The 14,038-nt window shown below is 33.7% G+C and overlaps 1 protein-coding gene across 2 annotated transcripts in view; it reads right to left on the reverse strand.

Moving 5' to 3' along the window:
- Positions 1-14,038, reverse strand: part of DIAPH2 (diaphanous related formin 2) — a 908,710-nt gene that overhangs the window by 680,047 nt on the left and 214,625 nt on the right. For both annotated transcript variants that reach the window (XM_054587910.1, XM_054587909.1), the window contains 4 exons: positions 11,442-11,516; positions 11,294-11,363; positions 8,555-8,691; positions 4,601-4,709 (listed from right to left, as the gene is read on the reverse strand). In XM_054587910.1, coding sequence (XP_054443885.1) covers positions 4,601-4,709; positions 8,555-8,691; positions 11,294-11,363; positions 11,442-11,516 — 391 coding nt within the window. The remainder of the gene's footprint in view (positions 1-4,600; positions 4,710-8,554; positions 8,692-11,293; positions 11,364-11,441; positions 11,517-14,038) is intronic.

The raw sequence follows: 14,038 nt of genomic DNA on the forward strand, positions 1-14,038 counted from the left end.
CAGCATTGAACTCGACAGGCAAAAACTGCAAGTGTTCCCCCTAAGATCAGGAACAAGACAAGGGTGCCTACTTTCACGTCTCTTATTCAACACAATTCTGGAAGTACAGCAATCAGACAAGAAGGAGAAATAGAGAGCATTCAGATTGGAAAGGAGGAAGTAAAACTCTCTTTATTTGCAGATGGCATGGCACTGTCCTTAAAGAACACCAAAGATGCCACCAAGAAACTACTAGGGCTGATAAATGAATTCAGCAAAGTAGGAAGATACAACATTAATATACAAATCAGTTGCATTTTTCTGTGCCCAAAACAAACTAACAGAAAGGGAAATGAAGAAAATACCATTCACAATTGCTTCAAAAAGAATAAAATACCTAGGAATAAAGCTAACCTAGGAATAAACAAGGCGCTGAAGAAAGAAAATGAAGAAGATACAAATAAGTGGAAGCACATACCACTTATTTCACAGAGAGGAAGAATTAACATAACTAAAATACCCATAGTACCCAAAGCAATCTATACACTCAGTGCAATTCCTATCAAGATTATAATGATGCAGTTCACAGAACTAGAACAGATGTTTCAAAAATTTATATGGAACCACAAAAGGCCCTGCCTAGCAACAGTGATCCTTAGAAAGAAGAACAAAGTTGGAGAATCACAGTACCTAATATCAAACTCCACCATAAGGCCATACTAATCAAAATAGCCTGTTGCTGGCATAAAAACAGACACATAGATCAATGGAACAGAATAGAGAACCCAGAAATAAACTCACACCTTTATAGTCAATTAATATTTGACAGAGGAAGCAAGCACATACAATGGGCTAAAGATAGTTTATTCAATAAATGGTGTTGGGGAAACATGAAAGATGTGTGCACAAAAATGAAACTAAACCATATTTTTACACCACACACAAGAATTCAAAATAGACCAAAGACTTAAATGTTAGACCCCAAACAATAAAAATTGTGGAAGAAAACACAGGCAGCAAAATCTAGGACATTGCTCATAGCAGTATTTTATCTGCTATATCTCCCCAGGCAAAGGAAACAAAAGAAAATAAATAAATAAATGAGACTACATCAAACCAAAAAGATTTTGCACATCAAAGGAAAATATCAACAAAATAAAAAGACAACCCACCAACTGAGAGAACATCGGATAAGGAGTTAATATCCAAAATTTATAAAGAATTTACAAAACTCAATACCATAAAAACAAATAATCCAATTAAAAAATGGGCAAAGGACCTGAATAGACAGGAATAGATATATGATGCTCAAAGTCACTAATTTCAGATAAATGCAAATTAAAACCACAATTAGATATCATCTCACATCTGTCAGAATGGCTATCATTAGTAAGTCAACAAACAACAAGTGTTGGTGAAGATGTGGAGAAAGGGGAACCATTTTGCACTGTTGTTGGGAATGCAGATTGTGCAGCCACTGTGGAAAACACTATGGATATACCTCAAAATATTAAAAATGGATCTGCTTTTTGACTCAGCAATCACACTCCTGGGAACATATCTGCAGGAACCCAAAACATTAATTCAAAAGTACATAAGCACCCCTGTGCTCATTGTGGAGTTATTTACAATCACCAAGACATGGAAGCAGTCCAAGTGCCCATCAGTGGGTGAGTGGATAAAACAAACGTGGAACATTTACACAATGGAATAGTACTCGGCCATAAAAAAAGAGAAAAAAGCCTGCCCTTTGCAACAGTATGGATGGATCTGGAGAACATTACATTAAGTGAATAAAGCCAGTCAGAGCAAGGCACATACCATATGATTTCACTTGTACGTGGAATCTAATGAACAAACTGAACTAACAAGGAAAATGGGGACAGACCCACAGATAGAGCAGGATGACAGCTAGTCGGCGGGGGCGGGGGGGGGGGGGGGGGGCGGGTGATGAAGGGGTGAAGGGATGGAGCAAAAAGGAAAAAGGACTCACAGATATGGACAACAGTGTGGCAATTCCTGAGTGGAGGAGGGGTATAAGGGGAGTAAATGATACTGGAAAAATACAATATTTAATTAAAAGGAAAAGAAAATGCTACTAAGCTTTAGGGAATTCAACAAAGGGAGAGCATATGAAGATGAGTGACACTATCTTATCCATTTTTTGAAGTACTGAAGGTAATGAAAATTCAATCACAGGTACAAAATTTCACTTTAAAAAAGAGCTAGAAATCCTTTGTGAGAAGTTAACTGGTTTTAAAACACACAAAAAAGAAAATAAAGTATACAATTGTTCCTTAAAAATATAATTAGTCCCGTATTTTAACAGAATTACTTCGAGACTGTAATACATTTTGAGAAGTCTGAGGATACTACAGAAATAGAAAAGTAATTCTGTTAAAGGAAAACAGTAATTACATTTTTAAACAACAGATCTAAATTTTTGTTTTTCATTTTGCATTCTGAATATATTTTTGAACTTTTAGTTAATATTTTTTTTTTCATTCACACGAAATCACCCAAATAAACTCACTTCAAAATTCTTATGAGAGTAATAGGCTCTGTGCATAACAAATTACTGATTTTTGTAGCTCATTAGAACAGAAAATTTGAAATTGTGATTTGCATATGTTTGCATCTATACTAAGCATTCAACATTATCTTGAATACCTAGTGTATCAAGAATATCAAGATGTCTGTGATTCTTCCATATGTTTACTTGTTAACAACCTGCCATTTTACCATTCCATTCAGCCCTGCTTCCTGAAGGCTAGAAAAATGCCATTCCATTCTCATTACTTGGGTAAACTACTCTATGGCAGAGGTGTCATTTTAAAGGTCAGACAATTCAGTATACCAAAGTTGGCATCAAAAAGACCTGGCTCCAAATTATGGCTCTACCCCTGAACAACCGTGTGATTTTGAGTGATGCAGTGAAAATTTTGAATATATCTAAAAAAACCTAATTCCTCCTAAAGAGACTTTGCAAGACAAGCACAAACTCCTACATATGACTGAAAGTCAAAAAAATTTAGTTAAGCCAAACAGAGAAACAAGGAAAAAATTTCAAAAAGTCATCTAAAAAGTTACTTTTCAAACATTTCAGTAGATATATTAAATTAATTTTTGAGATACATTTTATAATAAGAAGTGAATTATAAAAGGAAAAACAATGGAAATAAATACCCCAATTATTTTTTAAATGTATTAAACTGGTCATAAAAGGCACACCATAAAAGTTTATCCAACGTGCTCATAATAGTTGCAGAACTAACAATTAACAAATATCATTAAGTAGTTGGAGAGGGATTATAGCTTCATAACACTACAGTATTCTCTTTGGACATGCCAATTTATCTATCTGCTGTAGCTTCAATCTCTGGTGAAAAAAAAGATACCAATAGTTCATAATACAATAAAAAAGAGGAAAAGAAAATGTATGTTTTACATCAGATAAGAAACTTTAATATTTAAACACTCACTACTAAATAATAATACCTACATAACTGGGTTGCTGTGAGAACTAAATCAGATAATAGCCACAAATTAAAATGTTTAGTCCAGGATCTCACGTTGTAAGTTTGGTCAATATATATGAGTTCTCACCAGTCAAGGACAAAGTTATCCCTCATACAGGTCATGTCTGGAAATCATCTAAGAAAAGATACTGAGTTTTGTCATTTTCTAAAGGAAACATCTACGCTGGGTCTACACAGAGCTATCAAATGGACCCTTAGAGTTGCAATTCAATCCCCACTATTCTGGTGAGTCAAACTTCAGAACACTGTGTGTGTGGCACAAAGTGAGATGTGTTTAGTTTTCTTAAATTTCTACAACAAGCCCACAGACATCATTAACATTCATTAGGATGACAATGGTTGAACTGCTTGTCCTGTAGTCCTGATTACTGCTAACGCTTTAATTTCTGTAGTTTATTAATTACTAAATTTCTACCCAAATATTAATGATAATCATAATCATCACAGTTATTATAAGCTGAAGTATTTTTTTCTGATTTTATTTTTTTATTGATTTTAGATAGGGAGAGGAAGGGAGAGAGAGAGAAACATGAATTTGTTGTTTCAATTATTTATGCACTCATTGGTTGACTCTTATATGTTCTCTGACCAGGGATCAAACCAGCAACTTGGTATATCAGAACAATGCTCTAACTGAGACACCCAGCCAGAGCTTCTTTTCCTGATTTTAAACAAGCTGTTATTCTCACAGGCACAATTTCTAGGTGTTTTTAAACATTTTTATTTATTTATTTTTATAGAGAGGGAAATAGACGTAGAAAGGGAGGAAGAAAACCATCAATGTGCAAGAGAAACATTGATAGCCCCTCGCACGCCCCTAACTAGGGACCTGGTCCGCAACCCAGGCATGTGCCCTGACTGGGAATCCAGCCAGTGGCCCTTCGGTTTGCAGGATGACGCTCAAACCAGTGAGCAACACTGGCTGGGGAAAAACTTCCAGCTTGTATGAACAACAAGCACCAGGAAGAACTTCATTTTTATATCCCATTCAATTTAAGTGTTAGCTCAAATGTAGTTTGTGTGATATAAAATGAGTACTCAAAATATAATCCTAGAAGCAATTTAAGAGCAAACTAACTCACCTGTAATTGCAAAGCTTCATGATTTTCTAATCCTTCCACAATTGGTGAAAATCGTTCTCTGTTATTTCTTTCTGCTGCTGTAGTTATAGCCCCTAAAAGTTTATCTAGACTACAGAGAAAAAAGAAAAGAAAACAAGTAAGAAATAGATCTCACACAGACATTGTGAATATGGGTATATTCTTTCAGTTTTCCCTTATTTCTCCTAGGTGCTTGATTGTCACAATTAAAAAAAAATTATGTTCCTTTCAACACATCAAATATTGAGAGCTTTAAATAATTTCAGGGCAACAAAATAAAATTCAATTGAAAAATCTTGAGGGAATTTTTTTTTTTCTGGCTGATATTTTCTAAAGGATGTTTGATAAACATTCAAATGTAAAATTTCAGGCATTAATTATTTCATGTCACAGGTATTAATTAATATCTCCAACACAAAATGTCCTCTTCAGCTATTAAAAATTTACCCAAGTGTAACACAATTATAATTTTATTTATTTCTTTCTGAATTTTACAAGAGTTTATTTGAGCCAAACTAACAAAACATGGTAGAGAGTAAGAGCCAACTGCTCTCCTGACTGTAATTTTATAAAAAAGTGCTGGAATGAAGAAAAGTTTTTAAAAGAACTTAAAAACATTAACATTCTTTGAAAATGCAACAAAAAATAATACCTGAAAGAGAAAACCCAGATAATTAGAGAAGCATCTATAATTACCTAGCACAAGAAACTTAATTACCTGAACAAAAATATTGAAGACTATCTCTCTAGTACAGTGTCTGAATCAAATTAAACTCTATGCACTCTTCCAAAATTATGCCTGACATTATAATTAAATTATAAGTATAGAACAGTAGGTTGTATTATATGGATTAAGTATTGAAAAACCTATGTGAATAAAAAAATATGTCTTACTCATGTATAGACTAATTTTTTCCATAAAACCTAAGAAAATCTTACTTCTTTCTGCATGTAAACTCACTCACAGTTATTCACATTGAGATAAAATTTAATGCTACATAATAATATTTTTGTTTAGTGTTTGTCTTTTGGTTTCTAAGGACACTAGACAGCACTAAGCAACATCTCATTTTATTCTAGCAGGTATGAAAAAGTCAATATATTAGAATATTCTTAAATCTTTGTTCAGACCTGTTCTGATTTGAACTGAAATTACTGCTGGCACGACAAAGTGTTTAGAAGAAATATTTTATTTCTGGATACTCTATTCTGTTCCATTGATCTATGTACCTGTTTTTTATGCCAGTACCATTCTGTTTTGAATACTATGGCTTCATAATATAGTTTGGTATTAGGCCATGTGATTCCTCCAAATTGGTTTTTCTTTCTCAGGATCACTGTCACTATGTAGGGCCTTTCATTGTCCATATAAATTTTTGAAATATTTGTTCTAGTTCTCTTAAATATATCATTGGAATCGTGATAGGAATTGCTCTGAGTATATAGATTACTTTGGGTAGTATGGGCATTTTAATTATGTTAATCCTTCCTATCCATGAACATGGTATGTGCTTCCATTAATTTGTATCTTCTTCAATTCCTTTCTTCGGTGTATTATAATTTTCAAAGTACAAGACTTTTACATCCTTGGTTAGGTTTAATCTGAGGTATTTTGTTATTTTTGTAGCAGTTGTGAATGGGATTGTTTTCTTAATTTCCCTTTCTGTTAGTTTAATATTGGCATATAAAAATGCAACTGATTTATGGACTTGAATAGACACTTCTCCAAAGAGGACATGCAGATGACCAATAGACATATGAAAAGATGCTCAATGTCACTAATCATCAGAGAAATGCAACTTAAAAGCACAATGAAATATCACCGCCCCCCTGCCAAAATGGCTATCATCAATAAATCAACAAACAACTGCTGGTGAGGATGTGAAAAAGGAGGAACACTTTTTGCCTATTGGTGGGAATGCAAATTGGTGCAGCCACTGTGGAAAGCAGTATGGAAATACATCAAGAAGTTAAAAAATGGATCTGCTTTTTAACCAAATGATCCCACTGCAGGGAATATAAGGTCTGCCTGGGAAAAGTCCAGCCATTATTAATATAACAAGAATAGTTTGTGCGACATTGATGTAACCTGGCAGCCAAGGAGAATGGACTAAAACGCACATACATGAACAATAACAACTTCTTTCTCAGTGGGGGCTGTAGACACCGTTGAGTGAGCATGTGTACTGTGTTGCCCTTGCATTCAAAATGACTGAGTAAGTAGAGCAAAGAATCCACATTAAATTTTGTGTTAGGCTTAAATATCCCTCTGCAGAGACTTTGAGATGATTCAGAAGGCTGCAGCTATGGGCAACTGGTGACTGGCAGCTTTATCACAACAACGCTCCCGCTCATGCATCACATCTCATGCAGTGTTTTGACGAAACATCAAATCACCCAGGTGACTCAGCCCTTCTACAGCCAAGATTTGGTGCCCTGTGACTTCTGGCTTTTCCCAGAACTAAAATCACCTTTGAAAGGGAAGAGATTTTGGCTGTTGATGAGATTCAGGAAACTACAGTGGGGCAGCTGATGGTGACTGGGAGAACTGTGTGAGGTCCCAAGGTGCCTACTTTGAAGGTGGCTGAGGTGTCATTGTCCTATGTACAATGTTTCTTATATCTTGTATCTTCTTCAGTAAATGTCTCTATTTTTCATAGTACATGGCTGGGTACTTTCTGGAAAGGCCCTGTATATCTGAAGGAACTGAAAACACTAATCCAAAAAATAAGCACCCCTATGGTCATTGCAGCATTATTTAGAGTCACCAAGATATGGAAGAAGCCCAAGTGTCCATCAGTAGATGAATGGATAAAACCACTATGGGGCATTTACAGGATGGAATACTACTTGGTTGTAAAAAAGAAAACTTTACCCTTTGCGACAGTATGGATGGGACTGGAGAATATTATGCTAAGTGAAATAAGTCAGAGAAAGACAAATAGCATATGATTTCACTTACCTATGGAATCTAATGAGCATACTGAACTAACAAGCAAAATAGAGGCAGACTCATAGATAGAGAACAGGATGACAGCTAAGGCAGGGAAGGATAGTGGGTAGAGGAATTGAGCAAAAAGGAAAAATGACACATGTGCATGGATAACAGTGTGGTGATTGTGTGGGGGAGTGAGGTATAGAGGGACTAAATAGTAATGGGAAAAATACAATAAAAATAAAAAAAAACAATTAAAAAAAAGAAGAAACAGTTTAGTTCATCTCCTTAGCAGGTATTTCATTCTTTATCACAATAGTTTCTTATTAACTAGATATATCATTGCAATCAAATCTAAAATTTTGCTTCTGAGTCAATATTTTTTCATAGGAAATTATCTAATGTATGGTCAACAATGACTTGCCAAAAGTGGCATTTTTGCATACACTTTGAAATAGGGCCAACAGCTTTGGTGTTATTTCATTTTAATAGGTTACTTTACTTCAGTCTACAAATAATTGCTTTATTTTTCCCCTTACCATAGGCAGGTAAAGTAAAATAAAGCTATAAATAATAGTACAAAAGAAAAGCATCTAGTTAATTCAGTTAGCTAAATAAGTCAAATTTTGTGATGTTCATGTGTGTAGGGAGGGTGGTGTGTGCAAGGGTAGGGGTGATTGTGTGCCTGTCTTCAGCCAAAATTACTCTCTGGTTTTTGTCCTATATTTCTAGTAATTGCTTTACCTTCAGCTAGACAAAATTCTATTCATTCACTTTGAATCTATCTCAGAAGAGTTTCCCATTAGGGTTCTATCCGTTTAAACCTATTTTTCAAAGAATAAAAAAAAGCTAAAATGTCAACAGATAAGATAAAAATGCTACTGATTTATTCCTAAAATTTCATATCATTGCCATGCAAGTTATCTAAAGAAAAGTAGTATCTGTAAATTTATCAAGTGTCATTTTCCATGCAGTTAACATAATGACATAGCAATACTTACATGTTCTCTTCTCCAATAATGCAAATAGCAGAAAGTATTTTTACTATTTCAGTCATCATGTTGGGCTGTTTGGGGTCAATTGCTCTTGCCAATAGTAAAAGACTTCTTTCATCTCCTAGAATCCTTTGCAATCCAAACTTTAAAAAAAAAAAGGTACTTTCATTGAAAATGTCTTTGGAACATATCTTTAATTTTAAAAAGCAACTAGATAGTGATTTTCTAGAAACCCACACCTTCACAATGAGGTTCTACCTAATTATATGAATGTTCATCAAACAAGCAGTTATTCATATTGTTTTTTTTTATTTGAAATGACTGCATCTTTGAGTTTTCGGCCCTTGATGAAAAATGATCTCCATTAGTCTGCCTAAAAATTCCATAAAGATTTGGGAGAAATATGAGAATGATCAATATTTCCTTAACAAAGAAGAACATGTAAAAGAGCATACTAATATGATTTTCTAAAGTAATTCTACTTATGTCGTGGGTCTCCCTGAAAATATCTACAATTCATGGGTAAATTATCCAATATGTCTGTATGAAAAATTAAGTTGAACAAAAAGGGCAAAATGTTGAAAAGCTCTTTGTATACTACCTGCCAGTTGAAGCAAAACCTCTGTACAGATATCCCTACACCTTCTCTCTCTTATCCTCCCCTTTTCAGACAGCTGTGCTGCATTCCAAACGTTATGAACACAAAGAAATGGCACCTGGATTTCACTAAGTGTCACATTCAACTAGGCAGAGAAGACACCATTTTCATTTATTTTCTAGTCTTGAATATGGGTGCGCAAGTGCACATTATAAGAATGAACAGGTAAAGAAATTTTAAAGAAAACCCAAAACTTGGGTTTTCACTACATTAAGGAGGTAATATTTCTTTGATCTTTGTCCCACAAAGTATTTTCTCAGATTTCTTATGAAATACTTTTGTTTCTTTTTACAGTTTAATGGTAAAATCTGATAACATTTCATTGGAGCAAAATTGCCATTTCAAGCTAACCTTTACTTAAGTACCAAGCATATAAATATTTTCATGGTAGCTATTTTAACTTCTAAAAGAATTCATGGGGAAAAATAGCTAAAGCACTTAAATGTGACTTTATCAGAGGTCATAATAAATAAGGAAATACACAGAGGGGAAAAAAAACAAAAAAACAAGGAAATAGAAGAGACAAAATTTAAAAGAAGTAAAGAAAACAGAAGGCGTAAGTATGTATAAAGGTGGCCAGTAGACAATATATAGTAAGAAAAATAAGTGAAAACACAGGTGTAAAACTGAGAAACCTATGATTACCATGAAATTACCAAACTGAAAATAATAAGTTTAAAAATCAATTAGAGTGAAATCATTTAAATTTTCAAATTTCCACTTATTGTTTAAAAGTATTTTCTAATGTGAGGAAATGCTGAAAATAAAAATGAAGACATAAGAAATTATGAAAAACCATAAATCTAAACATCAGAGCAATATTACAACAATGGAAGCTAAGAAGCAATGGGTCGCTCTTTATGATCTTATTCTGATATGCATTGTATAAGGAAAAAGAGTTTTTGATGTAGATAATATAAACTCCTTGGGACCAACAAATTTGATGTTTAAGTCATTTCAAAAGAAAGTTAATTCTTTCATTATGACTATTTCAACATGAAACATGTATCATTGCATATTTTTATTTTGAATACATAGTTTAGGCCTACTGTTTCATATGCCTATAATTTAAAAGATTCACCATTTATTCACATTCTGAGCTGTTATCTGCAAGCTTTATGTGCCCTTAAACAAAGCTTAAACTTAGTTCTGAATAATCTAAGTCAAACCATCATGCTCACATGGAAAATAATACAATAATTAATAAATAGTAATGCAAGAATAAACTGTTTCGCATACTCACAACTGTAAACCTACTTTTGCCCCATCTTGTATTTACACACTTACATATAATCCCATATACTTTTGAAAGCCTTTGCAGTTTACTTTGACAATCTTACTGCATTGGTTATTAATAACAACATTTCACATTCGGCAAGTTTTTGTTTACTGTTATAATTATTTATCTCTATTAACAGTTGAGGCTATTAGAACACCACCTAAAGGGAATTATGTAATTAGTGAGTTAGTGGTACTTTACCTATAGAACTATAGAGCAAATCATTTCTAAGACAGTAACAAAATAATTTTTAGAAAAAATAATGATAACTTCATAACCTGAGCAAAGGCTACTTTGAGAAGAAAAACCCATGTCTGGACAATTTCATTGAGTCCCTTACAATGCAAAAAAAGAAACAAAAAAAATTATTTTCCAGAAATGTCCTTTACGTATGTTAACTGACATTCACTGAACACAAAAGAAAGAGAAATCTTAACCTTATCATGTTCTTAGTGAACAAGTCAAACGATGGCTTTTAATTTTTCTTTTCAAAGAATAAAAACACTCTCTAAGAAAACGATATTCAACATATGACATTTAAATTTTCCTTCTACAATAAAAGAAAAAAATAGTATTATCTAATTTGGGAACAAAATTTATATGTTTCCATGATTGCAAAATCCTAGCAATAAATATGTTGTGAAACAAAATATATTTTAAATACTATTTAAATGCAACATGATGATTTGCATCCTAAAGACCCTTTTGTAAACTGAATAAGTACATACTATTCTGTGTGCTTCATACTTTCATACTGTTCGGCAAGTTTTCACCTTTTGTGACAGAGGTAGAAATAAACACTACTTACCTTATTATTCATAAATGCTTTGAGGCACTGAATAAGTTTATACTGATTCTTCTTGTCGATATTTTCTTGCCTGAATAAAAAAGAAAAAAGCATATTATACTGTGCCTAAACATCTGCCCTTACATGATTTTTTCATGTTTATTCTTACTGTTTCTTGTCCAGAAGCCTTTCCAGCACGTCCAGTAAGAGTCCAAGACCTTCATGGCCAAAGTTGTTAACCCAGCTGTGAAATAAACAAACAAAAAATATGTATGTTTGTAAATTGAAAACATGGAAGTATCTAAAATGAAATTTCCATTTTCAAATATGATAACCCTGTCTTTATGTTGCTTGTCATTCTTTTTTCTACTCCAATTGCTTCAAGCATCTTCTGTGAGGATGACTCAAGATCTTTACCTCAATCTCAGACTTCTCTTCACATTTTAGATTGCCCATTCCACAGCCTTGCCTTAGTTGATTCACCAGCAACGTATACCTAAACCTGAATGTATACACCAAATTTATCTTCCCCTGTATCACTGCTTCCCTAAATCAACCCTCTTCCATTCTTCCATATTATGTTAAAAGCATAACTATCCTTTTAATCATTCAGACTTCAAATACTGGCATAATAGACTCCCATCTCTTTGGCCTTTGCATTTATTCTATTCTTTTATTCAATAAACATTTATTGAGTGCTTATGAAGTACCAACATATTCTAATTGATAGAGATAAAACAGGCAACGTAACTAAGCCCTTGCCCTTATATAGTCTGCCATCTCAAAAGAGGGAGACAGATGATAAAAAGATAAATATATAATAAAATGTCACTATGTTGGTGCTATGAACAAAAAATATCCTTAGTAAATGGAATAAAAAGTTACCACATGTTATCTTTTAATGTGTGTTCAGGAAAAAATTTTTTGATAAGGTGGTATTTGAACAGAGCCTTGAAGGAAATGGGAACTTCCTCAGTAGAGAGAATAAGCACAAATGAGGTACTGAGGTGGTGGTTAGTGTGCCTGGAAAATTTCAGAAATTGCAAGGAGACCTGCGTGGCTAGGGCTGGATACGCAGGCTTGGGCGAGCAGCAGATGAGTCCCATGTGTGGTAGAAGGCTAGAAGACTCATCCTGTAGCGCTTCCTTTTTTGGTTTTCTAGTCATTAATAGTCCATTCTAGAATGCCTCCCACACATGCCTCACCCTCCCTTCCATCGTCTCTACTAACATCCTAGTTTGGCCCTAGTTACCTTTCCTTTAATATGCCAAGAGTATCCCAAGTAGGGTCTCTGTAGCTTCATTTGTTCTTTTATTAATTTTCCAAAATCTCAGACTAGACTGTATTTCACCAGTCTTCTGTCCAAACTTTTCCTCTGGGCTACCCAACACATTTCAAATCCAGATCCTGAGCTAGTATCAACCCGCCTTTACAGCCTCAGACCTTAAACCACATGTTCCAGTAAAATCCAGACAAATTCTCTTTCCTGATACCCTTCCTGCACTTACCTGCATTATTTAAAGTATGGTTCTTTCCAGAAGGTAACCCCAACTTTATCTCTCCAAACCCTTCAAGGATCAAAGTGACTGTCAATTTCTCCATTAATTTTTTTTCTCATAAGCCGTCCATCCAAATATGAGTTAGTTTTCCTTTGAACAACCATGTATCTTTCTCTCTTACTACTTAGTAATGCAATTATTGCTGCATGTGCCTTACACACCTTTCTGGATTAAAAGTACTCTGAAGACAGTTATATTTTCTCATTTATCTTCTTGTTTTCCATAATACTTAGCAAAGTAGCTTACATATAGTCAACACTAAATAAATATTTGCTAATTCAAATGTGAGTAAACTTACTGACTTGTGTGATTAAGAGAATTAACAGTCTCTTATTGCTCAAGAACTTGACAAACATCATATACAGCAGACTCATATGAAGGAAAACTTAAAATCTATACATACTTAAATCATGACTATATTTCTATTTTGCAGTCGTTAAACTACATTTCATGTTTAACTAATGTAAAGCTTATCGACAGCATAGAGACCCAAATTTCTAAGAAAATATCAGATCGCTGAAAATAAATTTTAAAAATAGCTCAAAGATTCAGAACCAATCATATCCACAATATATACAGGAGCTCATTTTAAACAAATTCTGCTTTACTTTTCATAGTTCAAATGAGAAAATATCAATATACCATTCTAATGATCATTGGCAGCAAGCTGCTATTCAATTGAGGCATGTAATCAACCAGTACAGTGAACCATTTTCTCTAAAGACTTCAAAATCAGTGGGACAGCGGGAGAAAGATAAAAAGATGTCAGCTCTAAGTGTAATATATTGTGCTGAATCTATTAGAGAGAAATCAGCAGATATGATTACAGCACAATATACCCTACAGCAACTGTAAAATAACAGGAATTCTAAACTAATTTATATATACAACTCTCAATATCTGCTTTGGCATTTGCAAAGATAAAATAATCTGACTTCCTTAAATGCAACACTTACAAATTGTATTTAAGTTTCTAAATTTTACCTATTCTTTTTATACCTAGTACTATTAATTAGGGTGATTTCCTCCCGCATCAAAAGATTTATCTGATACAAGAGCACTTGAAATCAGTCGCCCACCTACACATTACAGACTGCTTCAAATCATGCATTTTATGGTATTTTCACTTCACTTAGTGAAAATTATTATTGGTCTGAAAAAAAATAGGGTACAAACACAAAACTCAAGTGTGAAAAGCAAGGCCTAT

Source organism: Pteronotus mesoamericanus, unplaced genomic scaffold, assembly GCF_021234165.1.
Source record: "Pteronotus mesoamericanus isolate MK-2021 breed Mesoamerican mustached bat unplaced genomic scaffold, CSHL_Meso_final scaffold_12, whole genome shotgun sequence".
NCBI lineage: Eukaryota > Metazoa > Chordata > Mammalia > Chiroptera > Mormoopidae > Pteronotus > Pteronotus mesoamericanus.